General features: G+C 49.2%; 1 protein-coding gene across 1 annotated transcript in view; it reads right to left on the bottom strand.

Annotated features, from left to right (window-relative positions):
- The window catches only part of LOC100121207 (zeta-sarcoglycan), a 94,641-nt gene that overhangs the window by 40,562 nt on the left and 26,794 nt on the right, over positions 1–27,285 (bottom strand). Inside the window, exon 4 of the mRNA XM_031922337.1 lies at positions 2,101–2,156. Within this exon, the coding sequence (XP_031778197.1) occupies positions 2,101–2,156 (56 nt within the window). The remainder of the gene's footprint in view (positions 1–2,100; positions 2,157–27,285) is intronic.

The raw sequence follows: 27,285 nt of genomic DNA, 5'->3' as shown, positions 1-27,285 counted from the left end.
AGAGCATCGGGAAAAAGAGAGAAAGAGACGAAATAAAAAGCCAGAACAATCCGGGGAGAAAGAGATGGAGAGAGAGAGAGAGAGAGAGAGAGAGAGAGAGAGAGAAAAGTCGCGCGAGGATGTCTCGAGATTGTAGGAGAGACGACGGAGCGACTCGACGCAAATGGATGGCTGATGGGCGCTTTGTACGAAAATGAAAAAGTCAGGGGCGCGGAAAGTGTCGCGCGCACCTGCAGCATTAATCGCGAGCGGGCAAAACACCTTGAGGCTTTTTTCTTCTCTACTATACTGCAGCGACGTCGCTGTCTGTCGTAGTTCGACGGAGCGAGACGTTGCGCATAACTGATGGTTAATGATTTATACGCCCCTTCGTAGCTGTATCCTATACACACGTACACGTACAGAGTAAGAACTCAAACAGTATAGCAGTACGAGAGAAAGCTGGGGTGACTACGGTCTAAAACTCTTGAAACCACACACACAGTGCCGCAGCCGCGGAGAAGCTCAGACTGTTGTTCACGAGTTAAATCCGTGTCGCGTTATTTGTCAGCGCCGAGGGATTATCGGCAGCCGAAGAAAATCCCGGGAGTATTAGCGCGAGAACTGTAAGTATTAACGGCTGTTGCTTTATTTTCCCTCCGCCAGCTCCTTCCGCTTGATCTCATTATTCGCCGGCGAGAGAGCGGAGAATTACAACTCATGAATCATTCATATATACTCGCGAAGCGCGCGAACTTTGAATCTCTTTTTATTTTCCAAGCGCATGGCTCTCGATAAGCTATCCTAAGCGTGTGTGCAACATGAATTTTTCAAAAAGACTCGTCGACACGAGCGACGCGAACTCCCCATTACAGGGACTAGACTCGATGCATCATCCTCTCCTCGTATACACGTGTAGTCTAGAGAGAGAAAAAGTAATACATCATGCTATCGCGTCGTCACGCCTAAACAGCGTGTCGTGTGTGTGTGTGTGTATGTGTGTGTCTACCTCTAGAAGAGGGGGAAAAACGAGCGCATCCGATTAAGAAGCTTCCGGCGTTACGATGCAACTTTTTCGCGAGTCGATGCGACAACGAAGCTTTTGCGCGGGTGAAAAATGCCGCTGTAATTACACACCGGAGAATTCAATAATCTCGCGCGCGTGGCTTCGTTGAAATTTGCTGCGCGAAATATTCGACTGATTAAATTCTTTTTTTTTTAGCAAACCTCTGCCAAATTCCCACGTTACGCGGTTTATTAAAGCTCTCACACACATAGCATGGCGTAACGGGAAAATCATACCGAAGTTTGGAACAACTCGCATGTGTAACCCAAGTACACACGACGAGAGAAGCGATTACGACTAGCGCGAGCGATGATAATTCCCATATCTGGCTCTCTCTCTCTCTCTCTCTTTCGCAACAACTTTCGTCACGAACAACCGATCGCGCGAAGGGGGTCGATGTTAGCGATTAACGGCAGCGCAGCTGCTCGGCTTCCCTCCGATAATCGCGAGGAAAGAGTCGCTGCTTTATGGGGAAACTCGAGCGTGATAGATAGAGTTTTAGAAAATTCGCCAGACATCAATCGCAATAACGATCGCGTGTTAACGCTTTCCGAAAGTATATGATTCGTAAAAGTCATGTCATGGATGTAGCTTTTTTCAGAACGCAATATATAACTGCAGACGGCACAGCCATACGCGCATTCGCATCGAGGGCTGTGTATACATATAGAGTAAAGGGACAGCTGCGGAAGCGCAAAATCGAATTCAGAGCTGACTCTGCGCAAACATTTTCCGATTTGAATTTTAAAGTTCCCGCGCTCTGGCGTAATCCACGAAATTGAAAGAATCGCATTTTTCCCAGTGAGCGGGCGCGTGTAACGGAATAAAAAAAAGGGACAGAAAAATAATGATGATTCGCGCGGGCGCCGCGTCGACCTCGTTCTTTCATCCTCATAATCTCGAAGCGATTTTTCGCGCGCAAGCGGGGCTGACCGAGGCAATCGCCGGTGATTATTTTTGCGCGTCGAGCGAGATAATACCCGGTGACGAGCGATCCGTCAACCGGTCAAATATATATCGCGATGCGTATGTGTTGTGGTTAATTTTGGACTCACCTTATTTTGCTCTCGGCGTGGGGCGAGCTTTCCGTCGATTTGTAGTCGTTGCCGGTCTGAAACAGAGTGGGATTCGTCAATTAGTTTTGTAACGATATATACATGGGATCGAGATTTATTATACTGGAACACACAATCCAGGTAATTTACGCGACTCCTTTCTCCGCAACTAGGAGCGCAAATATCGAAATTCGAATTCGCAAACTCTCTCTCTCTCTCTCTCTCTCTCTCTCTCTCTCTCTCTCTCTCGCACGGTGCGTGTACACACCAATGGCAATTATATTTTTAATTGGCACATCCATTATAGCCTGCGCCACGTCCCCCGCGCGAAATGATAAACACTCATTACTTTTCCAGCCCGGCCGCGCATTCGATTTCCGCGTTTAATTTCCGAGTATATAGCTGCAGGTACACAGCCGCGCAGTTTGAAAAATTTGAATTACACGCAGTCCCAAGTTCCGAGAACTACGGAATCCCACTAGCTGGACATGTCCGAGCTTAAACCAAATCGCGAGCTAATCATCCGAAAGCTCGCGTCACTCCGCGCGCGTTAATCCTCGAGACACACGCGTATGTGTATGTACACACGGAGCTTTTTTCATTCATAAAATCGTCTCGCTCCCGCGCTAAACACTAATTAACGCGCGCGTGGGAGTTTCAAACGCCCAATTTAAGCCGCGCCTCAAGGGACTCGACAACAAAACAACAAGCCGAACAACGACAAAAAAACTTCAGCCGGGAGTCGAGTGTACGCGCGAGTTAATTTTCGCCTGATGTATATATACATATAGTGCGAACAGAGAGAGAGAGAGAGAGAGAGAGAGCGGAGGGAGGAAACATTAGCGCAAAGGGGTCGTCGGCTCTTTAATTAACTCAATGCGCGCCGGGATTTTTGTTTAATTAACGCGACTCCTTCTCTGGCTTCTTCAACGGGTGCTTTCTCCCTCTCTCTCTCTCTCTCTCTCTCTCTCTCTCTCTCTCTCTCTCTCTCTCTCTCTCTCTCTCTCTCTCTCTCTCTCTCTCTCTCTCTGTACATAAACAATATACATATATACACAGAGCCGGGTTCTGCTGCTCTTTGCCGTTGTTCCTTTCATTTGCGGTCGAGGGTATTATTGCAGACCACAGCGCGCTGTGCTTTTTCGACTGCGTCGATGCCGGGCCGGACCCGCGACCAGCGTCAAGGGTGTCGAGTATATAAAAGAGAACTGCTGCGGGTGTTGGGTATCTATCGACGTTATTACGACCGATGCCGTGCTCTGTATACACGTACATTTTTACGAGGAAAATACTCGCTTTTCGCGTCTATGTTAATCGAAAGTATACACGCCCGGAAAAAGAGAATCCAGTGATTGACCCTCAACGTCCAAACACACACACACACACACACACACACACACACACACAGAAGCAGGCGGTACGAGCGCCCTCATCCGAAGGCATAAACTCGCCACGCACGACGGGCTTTTGTTTATAGATTTTCAGCTTAGCGTGTACTTACGCGCGTGATGCAGCTGCAGCAGCCGGTCCATGTAGCACACGTATAGACACGTCAAAGTTGGTATGCGAGAGAGCTGTGGACACACAACAGCGCTGCTGCAGCTCCGCCGAGCGGCGTAAACATGCTTGTAATCTCGGGTTAGGGCGACGTGTTCCGACCCGCGGAGAGAAAAGAGAGATACTCGGATGGCCGGTCGTTCGCCGGCGTGACGTCGTCGTCGTTGCATGGTCTTGCGCGCACGTGTGCGTCGACGTCGTCCGAGAGAGAGAGAGAGAGAGAGAGAGAGAGAGAGAGAGAGAGAGAGAGAGAGAGATGCGCTTGGACACTTTTAGGACAGGGGGTAATGGTGCGCTTGATGCGTCCCTCTCTCTCTCTCTCTCTCTCTCGTGTATGAGTGTGTTTTATCATTTTACACTTTTTTGTTTCTCCTTTTCGATTTCGCCTTATATACTGTCGTATTATTACCGGCTCGGAATTATTATCGCGCAGCGAGCCGTTAAAAATTTTGCCCGCAACTCGACTCGCGCGTCGAGGACATTAAATAATATCCGGCGCGTAAGTTCAGCCGAAACTCGCTCTCTCCCTCTCTCTCTCTCTCTCTCTCTCTCTCTCTCTCTCTCTCTCTCTCTCTCTCGACTACTCGGACGTTAGGTGCATCTGGTGCCGCAGCCGTATTTATAGTCGCGTCGTGACTCCACTTTCCTGTTCGCTGTATAGCTCTCCCTCTAGCTCTCGGAGCTTCCGGGGCATTAAGGGAGACACACACACACATACATATACGCAGCCGAATGAAGAAGACGTCCGGAAGGCGAGATGGCGCTTCGTTGGAAACTTGCGAAAATTCAATTTTCGACGACGAGTTCTCTGTGCGTGCGTCTGTGTAGCGCGTTGTTGTTCGTCCGGATGATGCTTATTGGGTTTTGGGATTAAGCCGCCGGTGAAACTCGACTCTCTCTCTGTCTACAAATACGGGCAAAAAGTCTTTTCGGAGCTGCCAGTGTGTGTGTGTGTGTACAGCTGGATGATCTCGTGAAAGGCTGCGGAGATATAGACTAGAGGCGGAAGTGCCCGCGATTTTTCTCAGTCAAAGCTGCCGACGAGGAGCCATTAGGGACACGCTCTCTGCGGCAAGTTCGCTTAATGATCGATGACTCGTGCGGCTCTATAGGTATACACACGGCTTTGATGTATCGGAGTATTTTGTATAGAAGAGGGGGACAGGTGAGCGGACGCGTTTTTAGCTGTCCGCGCGAGAGATTGTGCGTGTATACATCGGCAAGATTGATGAATCGACGCAGTGGTAAAAGTCGAGTCTGGCCAGACCAGTGCGCGCGCGCAAGAGAGAGAGAGAGAGAGAGAGAGAAAAATCAAAGGCGAAGAGTGACGAATGAGAGGACAGAGAGCAGTCGACGGGGCTGATTAGAGCGACACGAGCTTGTATATAGCTATGTATACACAGCAGCATCAGGTGGCAACTGCAGAGGGAAATAACAATGAAGCCCCTCGCAACACACTGCCAGTGTCGATCGCAGCTCTCTCTCTCTCTCTCTCTCTCTCTCTCTCTCTCTCTGTCGGACGGATTAGCGGCTGCGCGATGTTGATTAGCTTCATAAAGCCCCATTCGGTGCATATACATCGCACGCGCGCGGGTAATTAGCGCGAGCGCGCGTTGATTTCCGCGAATCATCGGGAGTTGATGCCCTCACAGGGAATACTTCAGTCGAGAGCTTTCGAATCGCAAACGCGTGAGCAGCTACTGATGTAGGTGTGTACGCAAGAGCTCGTTCCTTTGCAAAAATTTGAGTCGGGATTAGCCGCGGGAAAAAAAGGAGGAAAGAATAAAGTAGAGCAGCTAAGAGAATGAGAGAAAGAGGAGCGAAGAATCGAGAACTGCGCGCGGCCGACACCTGTTGCTCGCTCCCTTCTTTCGCCTATATATACAGCACCCTCGAGAGACGAGCAAAAGGGTCGTCGTCGAGTCGAGTCGTCGTTGTCTCTTGTCTCTGATCCAATTGTCGCCGCGCGCGCGCCCTTTTGTGTCCGAGATTAGCTGGCCGGATGTCGACGCGCGCTTATGTCTACCCTCTCTCGATGTGCGTATTTGCTGACTCCGCAGCTCGTCTTTGAGCTATCCACGCGCGTGTATAACGTGCATATGCGATGAATTAAGGCACGTACGATTTTTTTTCTCGGGAGAGGAGACTGTTGACAAAGCTTGCCGAAAATACATCTGCGCGAGAGCTTTGCAGCTCGGGGAAAAAAAATTGAATTTGGAGGGCGAACGTTTTTTGAACTAACGTTTTCAACAAATAGCCGCTCCGGGTTTATGCGATGAATTCTCTTTGGCTTTCGTCGCGGTGTTGGCTGTATATGCGGATCGAAAAAATCGAAAAAATAGCTCGTCGAGTTTTAACCGACGGAAAAAAGGGTAGCTAGAATAATTTATTCCAGAAAGATACAGCGTTCATTCGATTACACCCACACGGATCATCCGTTTTCTCGGCGCAGACCTTACACGGAGATGGCGTATATATATATATATCAGGTCCATCGATCGGACAGATAGCCGAGAGAGAGAGAGAGAGAGGGATGTTTAATGGGGTGAATTCGTGGGAAAAATGAGCCGTGTCTCGATATAACTTTCCAGATCTTCGCTCATTACTCCCGAGTTTATTTTTCTCTCTCGGCGCTTGTGTGACACCAGCGATTTGTAGCCACGGATTCCTCGAACGACCGACGCAGGGATTCCGGAAACCGAGCGAGCCACGTTTTATTCCCCCGATGCGAGCTGCGCTGCTTTTTTTCCCTTTCGAAAACGAGCGAAGCTTTTACCATTTGGCCTTTGTTGCGGCCATTAGCGCAATCGCATCCCTTTTTTATACATTCGAACGCGTTCTCAGAAAACGAGCCAGTAGTTTTCATTATTCGCCTCTCTCTCTCTCTGCAACAGCAGCCAAGGATTATTGCAATTAGCCGCGCGCGCCACGACCGACGAGCTTTTAACCCCCTTGGACTGGTATAATGAGTCGCGCGCGCTTTCTGCTTTTTGGAATACGGTTTTAGCACGCTCGTAAACAAACACAGAAACCGTACTTTGTGCTAGAGCGAGCGCGCATGAGGCGAATTGATTTTTCATCCGGATTACACGCCTCTTTTTTCCGCTCTAATCTTTCGCTCTACTGGCCTTCGTGAATATAATGAAAAAGAGAGAGAGAAGCGAGGCATTTTTCGAATAGACCGCGCGTGACGAATCGTCCGTGGCGAATCTCCTCTCCCGCCCCCCCCCCCTATATACGCAAGCGTTATATGCATTTTTCAGCTCATTTCCCCGGACGTTATAATATTTAACGGCGGCTCGCGCGCGAGCTTTCGTTCGGCTTCATTGGCTTAATGGTCATTCAGCCCCCTGAAAAATCGAATTTCCCGCCGCCGTTGCGTTTTTTCCATTTTTTTTTTTTTAATAAAACGTCAGCGACCGTCGATCTCCTCTATTTCGATCCGAAACAAAAAGCGCACATCTGCTGGCATCGAATTTCACTCGCCGCTGAATTTTACTAGCCTGTAAGCTCCGCGCGCCAAGGAAGCTCCCGAAATTGGACTTATCCGCCTATGCTAATTCGCCTTGGGGCAACGTGACTCGCTGCATCCGCTCACACGTAGATAGAAAGCAAAGGACAACGCGTCGGAGAAAAACAAAGCGCCGAGCAAAGAGAAACAGAGGATGAAATAAGGAGTGAGAGAGAGAGAGAGAGAGAGAGAGAGAGAGAGAGAGAGAGAGCGGCTTTCATAATATAGAGCCAGGACGCGCTCGGCCGTGCAATGAGGCCGAATAAGACACTGTTTGCTCGAGACTCGTTTTTTCCCTCCCCCCCCCTCTCTCACTTTCTGCGGTGGAGGGCTGCTGTCGAAGCGTTGATCCTCGAGATTAGACGGGGGATTTGTTATAATAACGAGAGAGCGGAGATATAGTGAAAAGTTCGAGTTTCGTTATCGATGCTGTATACCCGTCACGTTGCCTATACGAGACGTGATCGCTGACGTACATGCAAATCACGAAGCTCCTTCCGCAAGATTCTCTCATGAGATCTTTTTTACAAGTCCTCGCCACTATCGAGAGAGATGAAACTCGATAAATAAATTTCAGTCGACGGTTATACTCTGCAAATTTGACGCAGTAAAATTCGAGTCCGAGGCGAAACAAAGACGTAGGAAAATAACTCTTACAAATCCCAGAACGAAAGACTCCCTTTATTTACCATCGATTCTCTTTCTCTCTCCAGTATAGCAGTGGCGCATAACCCGGTCAACATTTACGAGCTACTCTCACTCGCGATTTTACGAGCTTCAGTAGTAGCGGCAGTAGTAGAGCAGCGGTAGTAGTCCTCGTGTCGGATAAGTAACTTATTTCGGGGTTAACTCAAGTGAGTGCGCGCTCGCTGATCAGCTATATATATACACGAGCGACGTGGCTGCACGTCCGGCGATTTCGCCGGGGAAAAAAGCAGCTCCTGCAGCTCTCGGTAGATAGGATATATAGTCTCGGGGAAAACTCGAGAAGCGAATTAGAGATCGCGTACGCGAGCTCACGGCTGATGCAGAGAGGCGAAATGGAGAATCGAGTGAGAGGAATGCAATTTTTCCCCTATATCACACATACACACACACACACACACACACATCACCTTGGCTCTCTCACGTTTCGTTCTTCTTCATGAATCCAATATCGCTTCACGTGTGTGCGTGTGTATGATCGAAAATTCGAGAGCCGGCTTCTCTCTCTCTCTCTCTCTCTCTATCTCTTCCGTATCAAGCGATCGTCGAGCAATCCGTAGTTGGGCTAATAAATAAAGCTCGCTTGCTTACTCGAGAGCAGGATTAGCGATTCCGAATGGCGCGATAATCAAGGCGACGTGGCGAGACAACAAGCCGTTATTAGATTCGGCCGAAAGTCTGCTCGAATTATTTCCCTCTCTCTCTCTCTCTCTCTCTCTCTCTCTCTCTCTCGTCGACGCGGTGTGATTTGAATACAGCCAGTTAGCGGCACGTGCCGCGAATCCTCGATCGGTTTTACTCTCATTACGCAGCTTTCAGAGTCGCGCGACGATATATATCGGCTTGTTTATTTCCTTTTCTTTTTACACGCCGCCGCGCCTGTACAGTACGGCCGATCTCGTATTTTCGAATTCATCCCGTGATTTATGCATTATATCTATATGGCACGACGAGAGAGAGATGGACGCGGGCAATTAAACGCAAACTTTGATGGCTCCTCATGCCGGGGCGTTACTATTCATGCGGCTCGTAAATCTCCGCTCGTGAATCATCCACCGCGCGCACATATCTTTTATACAGAGATATACATTCGTGTGTGTGCGTATACGTGCGGAGAGTGATTGGTTTTTACTTATTCCTATCCGCGCTTAATTTGATATTCAAACGAAGTTAAAGCGGTTATACGAGAGAGCCAAGTGGCGGCAATTTGTCTTCCCCGGCGAGTTGCTTCATCTCGAGAATTTCTCCTCCTCTCGAGAGTCTACTACGGCTGTGCTGCTCTGTATCTTCCTGTTTGTCTTGACGCGAGAGAGCGAGCGCGCGCGTCGCGACGTCGCGGAAAGCGATTTGCGAGAAACGCGCGCCCCGGAATTTCATCTCGAGAGAGAGAGAGGGACGACGGACGGAGAGAGGTGAAGCCCTGCTTTATAGGGTTTGAGAGCTGCTGTTGTTGTTTGGTCGGGAGGGAAGAGGCAGAGGCGATTAGAATTATGACGCTCCGCGCGGCGGGGATTGTTTGATTTGGAGCGGATTACCAGTTTATTTGGCCGTACGTCCGATTTCACCTGCCAGGGTAGAGCTTTCTTCTCACCCGAGTTCCCGCGGGGAAATGCTAATCACCCTCGTCGCAGCGGGAAAGCGTGTGCATTAAGGTATATAAGCGAAAATGTAAACGCCGAACTCGCCGCTTAAGCAAACTTTAATTTCGACTTCGCGAGGCGCAGCTGGAGCTTATACTTGGCGCGCGAAAACTTGAAGCTTAATCGACGCAATGATTTGACGAATAAGATTACATATAAGCATCTGTATATAGAACAGGAGCACCGCGAGGTGTAAAAGGGACACAAAGCCCTGTGTACGCGTACGCGGGGGAGTGGAAAAGCTCGAAGAAAAACACAAGACAGCGGAATCGACTGTTCGAGGGCAGGTGCGTTCTCTCCCTTCGCGCGTGCGTCAATATTCCCGCGGCAACTAATCAAAACTTTCAAGCTGTGCTTTGCAATTCAAGCGATTCTCTTTCTTCGCTCGCACCGCCAAAGTACATTCGCACACACACACACACATGCGAGAAGTGACAAAGAATAACATTATAAATAAAGGCATTCCCGCCGACGTCGCAAGCGCAGCCATTACCGAAATGAGAGTCAGTAGAGGAAGCGAGTGCGCGGTATAGAGGATAAAAGGGTCGCGCGACTTTCTCCCTTCCCATAGGGCCAAAGTTGATATTAAAATCAATCCGATAGTCGAGTTGGCCTCTCGAAGAGCCCCGGGGCTGCTCCTGCGGTTTTCCGCGGAGAGAACTTCCGTCAAGTTCGCTTTGCTGTTTGCGCTGAAGCTATATGCCCTCGCCGCCGCTACCACTGCGAAAAGTACGCGCTTAACCTTTGCTCGCTTCCGGCAATTTTTTTTTTCTTCGCCCTAGAGCTTTTCTCCACCAGCGGAGAATAACGTTTTCGTTGAGGGTTAGAGCCGAGCGATTAGGAATCGGTTTAAGAATGAATGAAGGAGCTTACAAATGAGGGTAGTGTATACTGCTGTGAGATAATTGATCGGGTATCGGCGGCTTCTGTAGTTGCGGAATTTCGGGGGCTAACGATCGGCCGTTCGATCGCGAGGCGAATGTTTAATTCCCATTGCAGCGCATTGAAAACTATCTTCGAGCTCGTTAGCGGGTAATCGACGATCAGTCGAGCTTTTACCCAACGAGTCGCCAGTTGGATTAGAAATCGAGCTTTTTTTTCCGCCGCCAAAATAAATCGCATATTCAATCCGCGCTCGTCGGATTAAAAAATTCCGGCAGTGAAAATTCTGCAAAGTCGATCCGTAAAAATGCTAATTATATATATCTCTCTCCCTTCCTCTCTCTCTCTCTCTCTCTCTCTCTCTCTCTCGCACTCTCGGCCAGAATTTTCAGGGCGAAAAAATTCGTCGGGAAGTACTTGTTAGCCGAGAGTTGCAAATTTTCGCCGAACGCCCGGGGCTAAGCGCAATTTTTTCTCGCCCGCGCTCTCTCTCTGAAACTTCTCCCTCTCTTTGATGCGCGTAGTTATGGAGCGGGAAAAAAATGAAATGAAATCCGCGAATTATTTAAAAGTTATCGCGCCCGCACGCGATATGATTATTTAGAAAAATGTTCCGCCGTTAAAGTCCGCCAGCACACGATTGTGGATTCCAAAAGCGGACTTGCAGCTGTGTACGCGTATATTTATTATAAAATTGCGTGAGCTTTTGACGCCGCACGTTTACGCTTTTTTTCGCGCGTGCGCGAGCGAGAGTTGCATCGCAAAAACTATACACACCGGCGCGCGGACGCTGAATTTTAACCTCCTATCGCCGTCTGCTGCACCCCGACTTTTGACGAAATTCAATATCGCGCGCTACTCGCGTAAGAAAAACACGAGGAGCTTCTAACTTTCCGCGAGTTGTTCGATGCTGTTGTTTTTTCGGGATACAGTCTTCGCGTCTTTCGGAGTGAATTACATCTCACGTTGGGCGAAAAATAACACAACAGTGCGGCGTAAACCACAATTAATTAACTCGATAATCTCTCGGAGGTATACAGCGGCGAGAGAAAGGAATCAATAACAGCGGTATGGCGTAGGTATAGCTGGACCGGAGAGAGAAGACGGCACACAGCGGGGGTGTGTACAAAAAAGCATAAATTATCTCTCGACCGCACAGGGATAGCCGGTCGAGAAAGTAGCGACGTGACTTTTCCAGCGGCTGTATTAAACTTATGAATATAAATCACGCGCGAGAGCGCCGGTGTGATGGTCGTCGTCGTCGTCGACCTCTCCGTGGCCCGGCGTGAGTTCGATTTACGGTGGCGCCCTCTGCGGGAGTGGAGACGTTGGCTCTTCTTGGCCGAGATAAAGGTATATGCACTCTGTGTTTTCGAGAGATACTGCAGTTACTTCCTTACTTTTTCTCGCCCTCTTCTTTTTGCCGCAAGAGAGAGGGAAGTGAGAAACGAACGGGGCACGCCGCGTGTCCTAACCTACAAAGTCACGCGCCTGCAACTTGCAACCTGGCTGTGCACGCGTTGTACATCGCACGTAGCTTTATATATACGCTTTTGTTTTCTCCTTCTTCGTACACTACCTTCTGATAAGTTACCTCGACGTGATGGTCGCGATTCGATTTCCTAACCTCAAAAAAAAAACCCACAGACGCAATATCCGCCCCGAAAATCCTTATTATTAACGCGGCGGTAAATATAAAGTCCAAGATAGTCTCAGGATCAGCGTTTCTTGCTTGCTCTCTCGCTCACACACACAGTAAAGCGTCGTCGCCCGCAGTGTTGACGTGGCGCCGCGAGTCAAAACACAGCCGGGCCATAATTCACCGCAGCCAGCCACGCTTCGGGTTCATTCCCAGTGCGGCACGCGCCAGCCTCTCTGCCACCGTTTGTTCTGCGCCTCATCGGATCCGCCACACGTACACACACACACACACACATACACACCGGTCCAGTGGCTCTGACCCGGATCCAGGCTAGAGTCAACCCGGTTTAATTGGACGAGCGTAATGAATGTTTAACGAGATTTCTCTGTTATTTTTTTGGGTCAGATCTCGTTGTAAATATATATAGCACATGCACTCGTGTATATATCAGGGGTGAGAGTTAAACGCTTCCGGTTGCAGCAGCAGCAGCAGAATCGTCGGGCGTCAGATGGAAAGGGCCGCCGCGATATGTCAGCGTGAAAAACGAGGAAAGTTGCTCTCCGTTGTACACAACATGCACACGCGCGCGTGTCGCGAATGTCGAAGCAGAGTGTCCGAGCTTTCGAGCTTTTCCCCGAGCGGATACAGTGTGGGCCGTAATATAAGGTGTAGCTACGCGCGCGATGGAGATATACCGCTGCGATCGACGCACACACACACACACACACACACACACAGAGGACAATAGGAATAAACAGGATGTGATACCGCTGTAATGCGAGGGAACTAATGAAGCTCTTACGGGGAGGCATGTATTAGGCATACCTTCATTACGCCGCTGGCTTGTCTGCATATTTTAACGGTTTTAGCGCGGCGCGCATCTCCGCGCGATGCTGGATATGGATGGCTAACGCTGCTCGTTGTTGCGGCTGCTTGTCATTAGGCGCCGCGACGAGTAGGGGGATATGGTTAACGAAAATACTCCCTCTGTGTGTACATTATTATATACGTATGCGCGGATGAGCCGGCGAAGTAGCGCGCTTTGTCACTTTACCTACATCCGACGCGGAACCGAAATAGATAATGGGTTATTTATTATCGAATTGAGGCTATCGCGTATCCCAGATGCAGTTGGAAATACACACAGCGGGTTGAATTTATATAGCTCTCCACTTCGCGGAGGAAAATAGATATCCATTTTCAGAGATTTAATCTTAAATACATCAGAGAGTTATAGCGAGCTTTACGGAGTTCGTTCTTTATATACACATACACACACTCAAGTTCGTAAATTAATAAAGGGATGGCTGCAGAATTTAGACCGTAAATATTTACATATTCGCAGGCAGACAGAGAGAGAGAGAGAGAGAGCGCGCACTCGAATGGAAATCAGCCATAACCAGGCCGATTACAGTAACAGGGCGCGCGCGCACGCGGTTTACGCCAAAGAACATATTATGTATATGTATACGCAGGCACAACGCGAGCAGCCGGTGGTACGCGAGCGCATTTCATACGCCACGCCGAGTTTGTGTATACGTATAACACGTCACACGCGAGTCTATAAATGATATGCAGCCTGAACACTTTGGCTCAGCTGGTCGCGTTATAACATGGCTCGCGAGAGAACGGCGCATAATACAAGCGGAGCCGCGAATTACGCGCTGGCCGCGATGAGAACGATCCCGATGCAGAAATGAGAGCTAGAGAGAGGAAAACTTCCTGCCCTGTCTGTGTGTAGTATATACGCACACGAATTCATTATTTATCAAGTCGCGTCGCGCGCTATTGGAAATATACTCGGCGGCCCCGCGAGAAATGGAGAGAGAAAAGTTTAGTTGTTATCGAGTAGAAAAGTTTTGCATTTTTCAGCGATTATGAAAAATGCGCCCAGAGAGAGAGAGAGAGAGAGAGAGAAGCTGAGCTATCGATTTATCAAAAGGCGAATCGAGTTTCTAATGAAGTTAGCCTTTTTCAACTCTCTGGCGGCTGCTGCTACTCTGAACTGTGCTATGCTTTCTCTCTCTCGGCCGTCTGCAGCAGGAGAATTAATTCGCGCGAGGGATTACCCGTTCGAGCGTTTCGAGGACGTCCTAAATATTCACGGCTTGTAATTGAAGGCTGTGTATCGATAAATAATATAGTCTCTGCACTGGCTTTTGTTCGTGTGTGCGTGTACACACGGGGAAGAAAGATAGGATACGTTTTGGCGGTTTATTACAGATGCTGTAACTTTCTAATTCTTCGTAAACGGCACCGAATTAAAATATCGAATAAAAATAACCGACGGTAAACCACAGGTCCAGCGAACTGCAAAGCCAATGCTCGCAACGCTCTCTGTCTCTGTCTTTGAAAACAACGAAACGTCCCGCAGGCAAACATCCACGCGGTGCATAAGGATCTAATTATAGCGTTTATATAATACGCACCGGGTGGGCTGAATTATGACAGGAAAATGCGGCGATTCAAACGCGCATATAATAATACTAAGCGGCGGAACAATTCGTCAGCCGAATTAATTAGCTACGCGTCAACGGCACGTTATAATTGCTCTGTCTCATTAGACCTCTTTATTCGCGCCGGTTGTCGAGCATACGCACTACACGTCACTCGATACAACAACGCAGAGTATAGACGCACTTGTAGGCGAACGATATAACCAACAGTCAATATTCGTTTGATCTAGATATAGGAGGCAATTATCGACGCGCATAAGGAGACGACCTGCAGCAGCAGCCATCAACACACGTATATGCAGCGTCGAACACGTGTCTCCCTGCTGGCGAAACAATACGACGCTGTACCTTCTAATCAACATAGGCGCCGTCGATCAATTCAGCTTCAATAACTCGACGTATAGACCTGTGCGTGTTTGCGTCGGGATTCTAATGCCTGCACCGAGTGGAGATTGCGCCGAGCTTCCGAGGTAATTTTTTTAATCACCCCCAGAGCTTTGATGCACAGCACATTCTTGATATCAAAGCTCCGCACATAAAAAAAACGACCATCAAAGTGAAGTGAAATATTTTCCTCCGCCATATAATATTAAATCATGCAATCGGCGCAAAAAAAGCTCTGCTTTAGCGCTGCGCACTCATAAAGACGCGAGAGACGACCATGTATGGGTATGCTCGCGCGTAAGGGTATGTGTAGTACATCGGCGCGCGCGCGCGCGAGTTTAATGGACTATTGCGTCTCAAAGCAAATCTGATTGTTTGCCGAGCAAACAGTGTACTACAATGTGCAGCTCGCGCTGTTATATATGGAGGAAGGGAAAAAGCAGCGCTCTCGCGTTTCCCTGGCGCTCTGCATAAACACGTGGCGCCTGCGCGAATAAAGCTCTCGCGGATTCCTCGCGCCGGATTTTTTCACTGGAATTAACTTTATTGTTTTGACGAATCTAGGCCAAAGCTGTTCTCTCTCTCTCTCTCTCTCTCTCTCTCTCTCTCTCTCTCTCTCTCTCTCTCTCTCTCTTCTTTGTGCGAAAGGAACTCGAATTAAAAACGAGAGCCGGCAGGCTGCGCATAGTGGTGTAATTACTTTCCGTTTCTCCGCGTTTAATAAATAGCTCGCTCGCGAGAGAGTCGAAAAAAAGCGATCGTGCGGACTCCTCGAAATCGAAGCGAAGGTTATAATTGAAAAACCGTGCAAGAAAGAGGAGAGCCTAGTCATTGCGCTCTGGACTATATATACACGAACTGAACTCTCTTGCTCTCAAGGGGGAGGTGAGACGGTGAAAAAAGGGCCGAGGGAGTATACGAGGCGCGAACAAAGGCCGAAAATGAAAGCTCTCGCGGGAAAAGGAGCTTTAATTGCGTCGATGCAGCAGAGAGAAAGCTTTGAGCCCTTTTTGCGGCGAAGCAACGATCGCGGCAGCGGCTCCACTAGTGCTGCCAGTATAGTCGTGATAATAATAATGATAATAATAATAACGACGCGTTTACGTCTCTGCTGTAACCCGCCGGAGGTGTGTGCGTATAGCTATGTATCGAGAGAGTTCGAGCCGCGCGCGGTGGTAATCGAGGAAAAAGAGAGCAAAGCTTGCACCGCGCTCGGAGCGCCGTTTAAAATTCCATCCGCGACTTATATTGAAAGCGCGTAAAGACTCGGACTAAACAAAGACTCGTCGACGAGCTGCAGCAGCACAAAAGAAGCAGCGCAATCGGCCGTCGTTATCGAGTCCCTCTCTCTCTCTCTCTCTCTCTCTCTCTCTCTCTCTCTCTCTCTCTCTCTCTCTCTCTCTTGCTCCATTACATGCAAATAAGTCCAGATAGAGGTGCGGAATCGTCATCGGCTCCCCCGTCCCCGCGCTGTACAGATATATAGGTATATACTCGAGTCTATATATACGGATCTAGCCCCCCGCAGTCGTCGAATAGCGACGGACGACTCTCAAAGCTCGGGGGCTCGTCTTAATTACAGTTGTCTCGAGTCAATCTCGATGGTAATTAACCGACCGCCTCTGTCTCTCTGCGCCGTGCTGGTATAGCTTCTCCCCGTCTCTCTCACTCTTGGAAAAGGCGCCGATCGACAAAGAGCAAACAGTATCAGCGGCAGAGAAGACGGATAAAGAAAACCGGAAGACGCTCGGCCAAATCGGATTGCCTCTTTTTTTTCGGCGAGTCGTACCCCCCTAAGGGGGTCTCTTCTCTCGAACGAGCTTGGATTCACAAACAGCATAGCGCTTTACGCGGGGGCATAATTGCCGGCGACATAAAGACTCGAAATCAAAATCCTCCCTCGGAGCTCTCTATATTCGTGTATGAAATAATACGCGGCGGGCCCTCGTGTTTGCCTTCGCGACACACAAAGACTACTCGCGCTGCTCCTCGTGTATACCGGAGAAGGAGCAAACAAGCTCTTATTATCGCGCGCGAAAGAGACAGAGACGCAGAGACAAGCGCCGAGGGATTAACGAACGAAAGAACAAAGCTCGGGAAATGAGAAAATGGAAGCGGCCGCGTGCAGGTTTTTCTGTTATTTTATTAGCGCAGGGCGCGTTCGCAAAGCATGAGCACGCTTCGCTTTGAAGCTCGTCTCGGCGAGGTTCTAGTGCTTTTGTTACTTCTCTCGCGCTCAAAGAGAGATATCGTATCTTTGAGAAAAAAATTTCAGAATCCGCACCGCCGAGAAGCTGCGCACACACGCGCGCATACATAAACCATTCGATCCGTGAGAGCTTGCAATTAAAACGTATAAATTCTTTAAAAGCGCTCGCTCGCCGAATGCGGGTATAAAGCATTTTCTCTCTAATTAAAATCCCTGAGAGTTTTTTTGTTGTATGCTCGCTGCAGTTGCAGGATTTTTTTGCGATAATAATTCCTCCCCCATACTCACTCTGCGCGCCTCGTTAAAATACCGCGGGTGTGTCTTAATTTCGGCCCTTTTTAATAGGAAAATCGAGATCTCGGCACAGAGATCGACGAAAAACAAGGAGCGATTCGATTTCAACCTTATACGTATATACTCGTCGGCTGTGCTGTATCTATGTATATACGCACTACTGTCGACTCGTAACACTCGTCGAGCGTAGATCACGTACGGACCGCCGCGAGTACGTGCCGGACAAAACGAGTAGTTTCTATGAATGTTTAAGCGGCAGCCCAGCTATACTGACCCCGACGAGATATCCAGCTCTCGCTGTATGAAGGAATTCGTCTCTCCTTTTTTCTACTCCGAAAGCTTGCACAATGCATATAGTCGATTCAATGAGGGACAAAACAAAAAAAATTATACCGAAATCACGAACTTCTATATAGCTACGGTATGTAATCCGGTCGATATCGAAAAAATCGAGGAAAGAAAAAAAATACTCGTCGACGTCGCGCGGCCGCTTGGGAAATCGCGTGACTGCACTTCGATAACCGAGGGAGAGAGAGAGTGAGAGAGAGAGAGAGAGAGAGAGAGAGAGAGAGAGAGAGAGAGAGAGAGAAAGAGAGGGCAAGCGAACGAAGGGACACTGGCCGCGAAATTTTGCGAAATTTATGCGCCGCGAGGGCAAATTTATCGGGTAAATTTGGCTGTTTCCGTACGCGGCGCGGGCTCGATTTATTACGCGTTAACAGACTGCGCGGCGGAACAACTCGAGCTTGCGCACACTTTCGAGCTTTCGTTATTATAGTCATACGCGAACGGAAAAAAATAGCATATCGACCGAGCAATCTTCCTCTCCATATAACGCATATAATTATATACATACATAGACGCGCGTCTCGCGATGTTTACCCGCGCAGTTTTGTCCGCATGGAAACGAATTTGCATAGGTGATACGCGAGAGCACACACTTCTGAATTCTTCATTCCCCCATTCGGCTGCGCAGCTGCGCAACCTCTAGTCTGTTCCTTGTGCGTATGGTGTACACACACAGCAAGCTGAAGAAATTCCTCACTCTCGCGCGTGTATTACACGCATAAAAGCAAAGGAAAATTAATCGGCGGCTGTTTCTCAGCCGACATCGCTGCTGGTTTATCGGCGCTCGCAAGAGAGAGGGAGAGACGCTTGTCGTACAAGTTTCCTTAGTGCACTCGAATGTAATGCGATTCGCTGCAGCGAGGCGCAGGAGCTTTTGGAACTAGGACCAGCTAGCGCTGCAAGCTCTTAACTCCTAGTCCTCGGCAGCGTGAACTCACAGCATAGCAGCAGCTTTTGTGTGTGTGTGTGTGTGTGTGTGTACGTGTATACTGTGTGGCTTGCATGTGAATGAGCCGCCGACTCCCCCGAGTGGCTGCTGTTTCGCGTTAAGACGACGTGAGCCAGTGCGATATTACGCGGAGTGTGTGTATGTGTGTGTGTAGCAGAGGGTAGGTTAGCTCAGCTTTTCATTGTTGCGCTTAGAAGCACAAAGTGTCACGCGGGATACGCGCGCGCTTCTTCCACCAGCGAAATGGATATGGGGGGGGGGGGGGGGGGGCGTTTGTATAATGCGCGGGAGAATCTCCCGAGTCATGCTGCGCACAGGGTTATCGAATTTTTCGATACGCGGGCTTATACGTCGTCGTCGTTGTATCCGTTATCGTTGGAACAAACGGGATACATCCGTTTCAACTTGCGACCCAGTGACCCCCAGATGCACGAAGGCTCATCGCGCTGAGATGCATCCGCGGCGAGAGATACCCGTCGCTCAGACTTACGGGCGAACAAAGGGCCCAAAGACGGCTTACGATACGGATGTACACACCCTCGTCGTTCTCCTGAAATTTAGCGGCCATATACACGTCTCGGTTGTACGAATCATCCTACCTGAGGCTTTCTCGAATTTTAGCGGAATTTAGCACATGTATACCAATGCCTTCCATGCGAAGCAATCCTACAGTATTGCAGCCTACATAGTTATAGCATGAGCGGCCCAAGCAGTGATGCAACAGGCCCACCTCTATATCTGCACTCTACGCGCAAAACTTGATGAGGGAAACACGTCCTCTTTGGTAAAAGAGCCTATGCGCCACCTATCAGGTGGCCGTAGAGGTGAGCAAGTCCAAAACTGTATTGTCTCACGCGGCTAGACGGTGTAAGCTTCCTTCCGTGCGCGTGCGCGTATACACGAGTTCTGTCTAAGGAATCAAAAGTCCAAGGAAGAGCAAGAGCTCTCGGGCTTCATTAAAAAGTCGCGCCAGGCTTAATTTCCCCGTAGTCCGATTGACTCTAGCTAGCGAGCTTTTTGCCGCGCCGCTCAACTTTCTTCATTAAAATTACCCCCCGATATTTCTTTCGCGCGCCCGCGCCTTTAAGCTCCAAGACTCCGTCGCGAGCGTAATTGACCTGTGGCGCAAGCTCGCGTTTGTGGATTTGCGCGATTACGGGGTCTGACTTTCCGCGCTTTTTTTGGCTCCGGACTTTCCCTACTCCCTTGACGCGGGATATAACAAGTTGCGCCAGATGACTGCTTGGCACGAACGGGTGTGTTTCGAAAATCCCACCACTGCGCGCAAGCTCGAGCTTTATAGTTCGAGAAAACGGCTGAAAAGGTTTAGAAGCTCGAAGCGCAAAAGTGCAGTGTGTATATAGGAAAGAAATTCCGAAAGATCGAGCTTGCGCGCGCCGAGAGAGCTTTAATGAGAAAACGCAGTGGAGATTACACATATACACCGCATCGCGCTAATCTGACCATCGGCGGCTGGCACTCATTAAAATCTCTCGCGCGAGATAGGCGCGAGAGCTTTTTTTCGCCCGCCCCGCGTCTTTACGAGCGTGCACCTCCCGCTGTAATTACCGAGCTGAGAGCTTGCGAACGTCGGGGATTAAGCCACGTTTATAGATTGATCACGGCTCGTGTGCTTCTTCTCTCTTAACGGCCGGAGAATAAAAGCTCGCTACACGGCCATATCGAGCGAATCTTCGCGCTCGTTCGTATAAATATTTCAAAACTCTGGCTACGAGCTGGGGAAAATTGTTATGACTGGCTCTGGAACGGAATTTAGGAAAGTTGGAAACGCGCGGGGGACATTTTCGAAGTTGCCATCGCTGCGCGCGCGCCCCGCGGATGAACTTAACTTCGTGACGCGCGCAGCGGAGAGTATAGAAACTATTACGGTATCGCTAAGCGAATTAAAAGCGTTGCAGAACATGTAAATTGGACAGTCGTCCGAAAAAGAGATGAGCTTGCGACCCAATTCAACCCTCGCGCTTTCTCTCTCCATCCTTTTGATAATTCAAGAAGTCGTTGAAAACTTCCATCTCTCTCTCGCTCTCTCTCTCTCTCTCTCTCTCTCTCTCTCTCTCTCTCTCTCTCTCTCTCTCTCTCTCTCTCTCTCTCTCTCTCTCTCTCTCTCTCTCTCTCTCTGACGACACGAGTCATCGGATGTACAATGTCGCTCGTCGTCGCTAAATAAATATAAAACTTTACGAAGCTGCGCGGACGTCTCGGTCATCGCTGATTAAAATTTGCGCTCTCGCAGCAACTTTGATTAACCATCGAACTTTTCGGCGCTCGCGTTCGACACATCGAGAAACGGATGGAGAAGAAGAAGTGTATCGTGTCTAAGAAGCGACGGCGGAGCTTCGCGGTAATCATTCCCTCTCGTCGTCGTTTGAATTAACAAAATGCAAAAGCTCACGGCGCCCTTTGACGGCTGTATATAGTCCCGTAATCAAAATCCCCCCCGCAAACCGGTACTCTCTCGCACTTCATCAGCGGTGTGCGGCAGCGCGCTTTGCAAGACGCCGGACTGGTTAATTAAGCCCGAGAGACCAGCAGCGGCAGAAGACTCGCTCCACATGTGTGTGTATGCGTGTGCGAGCTTTAGCGTAGAAAGTTTATAGTTCGGGGGGAGAGATGAGCTGCTGAGTCGTCTTGAATTTTGCTCTTTGAAAAATTAAAGACGAAGATGGAGCTTTTTCTCTCGTCGCTCGTTCAATTCAAACCGGCCCGACGCGTCCGCAGTTTAAAGGAATTACCATCAACATTGTCTCTCCTCTCCCGCGAGGAAGAAGCAGAGCGACGCCTAATTGGTTTACTCTCGTAAACTCGATTATAAGCCTCTTGACGAGAGTCAAGGTCGAGTTATGTGGCGGTTAATTAAGCGTCCTCGAATTTGCTCTCGTTAACGTCGAGTAAAATAACAGCTTGCCTACGTATACACCGTCTATATGCGGGTCGTTCGAAACTATAAGGCGGAAAAAGAGAGCACGAAGATTGCATCTACTTTCGATTCTTCAGATCATGAGTTCTCTCCGCGAACTGCTTCTCTCTCTCTCTCTCTCTCTCTCTCGTCGAAATGGATTAAGTTTTCTCTTCGCTCCATCTCTCGGAGACACTCGGCGCAGACTCCATCGCTGAGAAAACTCGCATTACGTCGAGCTTTCCTCTGTGTGTGTGTGTAGAGAGACAGACGTTGCAATCGCGGAATGGGAGGAACGCGCGCGACGGAAGTATCCAACTTTCTTCTTTCCTTCCGCTTTCCCGTATTTTTACAAATTACGCGAAATGTTGTCTCGCGATCTTTGGCCCTTTTCATCGATTTTCGTCTATATGTATATTCGCGCCGAAAAAATACATCGATGCTTCGTCGCTCCATTGTTCGCGCGGGGCGAAAGAGTCGTCGCGCGTATAATACCGAGATTATAGGCTCGATGACCCTCTTTTTTTCGTCGAAAGAATACACAAGCCAGCGGTTTTTCCGCGCGTAAATACACAGCGAAGTGCGCCACTGTACACAGATGAAAGCTTTCACTCACTCTCCCACTGATGCACAGCGCGCTGAAACTTTTATTCTAATGTTCAATTATTTTCCGATGCCAAGCTCTGTGTGTGTGTAAAAACGCACGGATTTTTTTTCATCGCATCCACAACAGTTCTTTTTTTTCATCCCAGTGTGTTTTCGATATAAGGCCTTTTCGCGGGCTTATAGCGCCGGAATAATCCGCACCCACGCGTGCTCTCGTATGTATAGACGGATTTTTGTAATTATTGCTCTCTCGCTCGGCTGTGCGATCCGGGCTAAATAAGCGCCAGCAGCTCTCGGTCGATCGGTCATCTGTACTCTCTCTCTCTCTCTCTCTCTCTCTCTCTCTCTCTCGACTTCTGTAAAGCTCTCCGCATGTGTGTATGGAAACAAAAAAAAGCGGCGAGCGAAATAATCCGCAGCGAAAATAGAATCGCAATACGCGCGCTCGGCGATATCGACGAGAGCTTTCGAGAGCTTAATACGAGAGCAATCGCAAATGAGACACTGAAACTACTTATATTATAATAAGCTCGAAAATTAAGCGAGTCGGGTAATTTACGATTGTTTAGCCCCCGCAAGCACACTGCGTTAAACCGAGAGCTAATTTCGCAGCGACGATCATCGACGCTTTCACCCGCCGACGGATAATACCCCCTATATACCTTCCAAACTCCCTCTCGACATCCCTTCGAATTCCTCTCTTTCTCTCGGCTTTACTGCGAATGAGATATCAGAAGTGTATAGCTTCGATATAAAAGAGGAGAATCGGCCGCTGCAAAATAAGCGACACACGAGAGAATGCAACGCGCGAGTTTACCCGACAGTAAATAGATATTCGCGCTCGGGTCGTTGGCCTTATCGCCCTGGCGACACGTTGTATAATTTTCCATCAGACTTTTATCGCGGTAGTAGGAAAAAATTACCGGCACCTATGTGACTGTGTGTGTGTGTATGTGTGTGTGTACGGCATAACTCGAAATAAATCACGATATAAGGTTGGGAAGGTCGTTACACGTGCGGCTTGTGTGTGTAGCTGGGGGTCCTAAACCGTAAAATCCGCGTCGACCGTAAAATCCGCGCGAGCTTGCCGTGTGTGCACACAAGCAAGCGAAAGACGAGGAGAGCCGACTGACCTCTGTTTTATATGCCCGTTGGATATACGCTCATTCGCATGCGTACAGTGTTCTGTCACCGTCGATGGTTTGTTCTTTTCTTTTTCTCTCCTCGTGTATCACACACACATACACACTCGTATATGCATATGTATCACGGAGTAGACATCTCCGCGGCGAAGCGTAATCATCGACGACATTGTTCTGGCTCTATGCTCTCATAATTTTCTCGAACACAGCTTCTCAATTCCGAAAACACGGGTCAGCGTCTTTCGCTTCTTCGCTGCTATATATACAGCACTGCACACATACTGTAAATACGTATAGCTACACACATTCTCCGCGCGGCCCTCGTCGTCGTGTTCGACAAGGTGTACCGGGCGGATCTGGCTCTCTATTCACACCTCGTCCCCCTCTCTCTCTCCTCTCTAGCCTCTCGGGGTTAACCGCAGGGACTCGACGACGGCACTGGATACATACCGGTATACAGTCTCTACGTAAGTGTGTATGTAGCCGCTGTACACACCTTTTCTTCGGCGAACAACACACGAGGGTATGAATTAGGCGGCACTGGAATGAAGGCAAATTACGAAAGCTCATATACTCCGTAGTGTGCCCGCGTAAATTACGAATAACTTTCGCCGCAACCGTGAAATTGTGCACTCTCGGACACAATACCGCGCGCACAGCTGTGGATTTTTCTCCTCTCTTCCTAAGGACTGTACTGTGTGTACCTTCGGTTATTTTTGCCGTCACCCCATCGCAATAATCGTCGGAGTATACGCGACGGTATAGACCTGCGCGTATACGAGTACGGCGTATGTGCTGTCCCAGGAATATTCAATCTTGTACGAGTCGACGCTAGCGCTGCTGCTTCTTCTTCTCCGAAAAAAGCAGCGGCTGCTCTCCATGAATAAATAACTCGGTATTCCGGGGCGATTCTACGTGCTAGAGAGAGAGAGAGAGAGAGAGAGAGAGAGAGAGAGAGAGAGAGAGAGGAGAGAGAGAGAGAAAGAAAGAGAGAGAGAGAGAGAGAGAGAGAGCGTACACTGCCGCCGCTACTGCGGCGCATAAATTCCGGATCGAATAATTCATCTTTGGTAAACACACGTACATACGCTCCGCGACATCGGGAAAACATCCTCTACGTATCGATCGCGCTAGCGAGTGTGTGTGCACGGGTTGTACATCTTCCGCGCGGTTTTATATAACGGCCGGGATATGCGTTCCTTGATTTATATTTGCGTTTTAATTACCGCGCGCGCTATTATTACGGTGAAAAAAGCTCGAGGAGGGTACAACAGGTACGGAGGAGAAAAGTCCCGAAAGCTTTCGCGTAGGAGCTCTCAGCTGGCCGGCTGTATCGATTCGGTTAACCCTCCGTGTAGCTGTGCAGCTTCTCGAATAAGGAGAATTTAATAATTCCGGAAAATCGAAAATCCCGCGCCCGAGCTTGTACTTTTACATCGGAATCTCCAGCGTCGCGCGGAAAGGCGGCTAATGCTCGAGCAAACTGGCTAATGGAGGCTGAAAGCTCTCTCTTTCCTCGCGCGCGCCCGCCTCGCGCGAGTGTCAATCAATGGCGCACGCGCGACGCAAACAAACGCGTCTCGAGTATAGAAGCGGAATCAATAAGGAGAGGCTTGTTCGCCTCGTAAATCAAGCGAATCCGCCTGAAGAAAAACTCGTTAGCGAGACGAACTCTCCCTTAGCTACATAAAAAAGAAGGGAAAAATTAGAACGACTGTTCTCTCTCGGCTCGAGTTTTGAAAAGATCACGGCAGGCTGTTTTATTGGCTCTTGCAGCGCCGTGTTTGTGTGTACAGCCGCGTCTTACGCCGCAATCGTTTATGCAAACTTTCAGCCACCGAGGCAAGTTTCGCCGTTAAATTTTCATTTCCACACGCGGCCTCCGAGAGAGACGCAAATAGTTTCCGCTCTATAATGCTTATTTGCCTTATTCTTCTTTTTCCTCCTTGCTCTTCCGCAGCTTTTCAGAGGTGCACGGAGCCGGTAAATTACTTTCGAAAATTCGCCTTCTCGAGCCGCGCGCGGCGGCGCTCGCTGTATATTTTGACGTGAGCTTGCAAGCTCTAGAGAGGGAGAGAAAAGTGCGCGCTCGGAGTTTTAATAGCCGGGACGACTCGGTGGAGAGCAATTACGACATTGTTAAGTGGCCGCCCGCGTTAATCGCTCCGAAAATTCATCCGAATTTACGGCTCTACACGTATTCGTGCGGGATGAGAATTCCTCGATACACACAGCCCACTTAAGCAACGTCGCCTGTGTATACCTTTTCATTACGAAGGATTCAAGTGTAATTTCACGTGTGTGTGTGTGTGTGTGTGTGTACGGAATGTAGCGCGCGCACTCGGAGCGGGCGGAAAAAGTCTCGTTTTTCCGAGCGGGAATTCACGGCTTGCCAGTCAAAGCCTCTCCCGCGTAATCCATCAGTCGCTGCAGCCTCGCAAATTGAACTAAAAGCTTAGCAGGGTAAACTCGCTGGGCCTATACGCTCGCGCGCTGGCGAAGAATGCGCGTTTGTAAATTATTTCGTTTCCTCTCTCACTCTCTGTGTCCATAAAACTGATTGCAGCGCTGTCTATACGATGATTAATTCTCTCGCAGCGAAAATATATGCGGAAAAAGATCGAGCTGTGGTGCGAGTGAAAAAAAAAACAACGCAGTGTGTGTACAGCAACGCCGATACGCAGCCCTTACAAAACAGCAGTTAAAGCGCGGAGAGGGCATTAGCGTGCGCGCAGCTCGCGCGGAACCGGCAATTTCCGATGGCAAACGTTGCCCCGATCGGACTTCCGGCTGTCCGAGTTGAAACTCGTCGCGTTGCACTCGGCTGACTCCCGGAGAGAGAGAGAGAGAGAGAGAGAGAGAGAGAGAGAGAGAGAGAGAGAGAGAGAGAGAGAGAGAGAGAGAGAACGCGCGGACAACTTTCCCGGGGTATAGGAGAGAGCGGAGGCGCAAGTTTCTTGCGCGCTTGATAACGTTTTGCGAATTTCTATATTGGGAATTTCTCGATCTGCTAGCTCTCGCTCGGTGTTTTTCTTTTTCCAGACGGTATATAGTTGAACTTTAACCGTTTCGGAGAGTCATTTCGTTTAATGAATATCTCGGGCGATAAGTTTCCGAGGAGGATTATATGAGAAAGCTCGAGAGAGGGATCTGGATTCGGAATGGAATCGCTCGCGAAATACGCGGCACGGCAATTATTTTCACCTGGAAAAGTCTTCCATAGTTAAAAAAAAAAGTCGACGAAAAAAGACCATGCGAAAAATGACTGTCGCTTTCCAGACGAAAGCGCACGCTCTTGACTCCTGACAAGCGATGAATCGCTGCATCGCTCGCCAGAGTCCAGATTGAATTTCGTCACTCGCGCTCGCGCCCAGAGGAATTCGATGCGGCCAAGCCGATTTTCCCGCGACGGCTTTCAGCCACTCCACACACGCTCCGTGTGTACCGAAATCGCGTCTGACGTGAACTTTTCGTATGTACACGTATGTGGCAGAGCTGTGTGTATACTCGTATATAGGTATACGATGAGAGGTAAACAACGGACGCTACATTTTTCATTCGTTAAATCGACGGCAGAAAATTGGAAACGTTCCATCTCATTAGTCGAGCCAACAGCAAAAACTCACCCGACGAGATTGAAAAAAGAGGGAGAGAGGGGGGGGGGGAAATCTCATTAGCACGCGCGCAAATTATCATCATCATCATCATCGTTGTCGTCATCAAAAGCAAACCGATTCGAAATTGCGCGAGTCCGAATAAATATAACAGCGTTCTCGGAGAGTGCACAGCGGCGACAATGAAAAAATAAGGTTGAAACAACGAGAGAGCCGCGCAATTATCGGCGAAAAAGTGCTGATGCCGCCGGCGGGAGGCCGAGCGGGCGATAGTTAGAGGCCGTAATTGGAAAATTATTCGACGATAAACTCGGACCATTAGCATAGTC

This window comes from Nasonia vitripennis, chromosome 1 (genome assembly GCF_009193385.2).
Source record: "Nasonia vitripennis strain AsymCx chromosome 1, Nvit_psr_1.1, whole genome shotgun sequence".
NCBI classification, from domain to species: Eukaryota; Metazoa; Arthropoda; class Insecta; order Hymenoptera; family Pteromalidae; genus Nasonia; species Nasonia vitripennis.
Note: the sequence above shows the minus strand (reverse complement) of the source record. Positions and strands in the feature narration are given on the sequence as shown.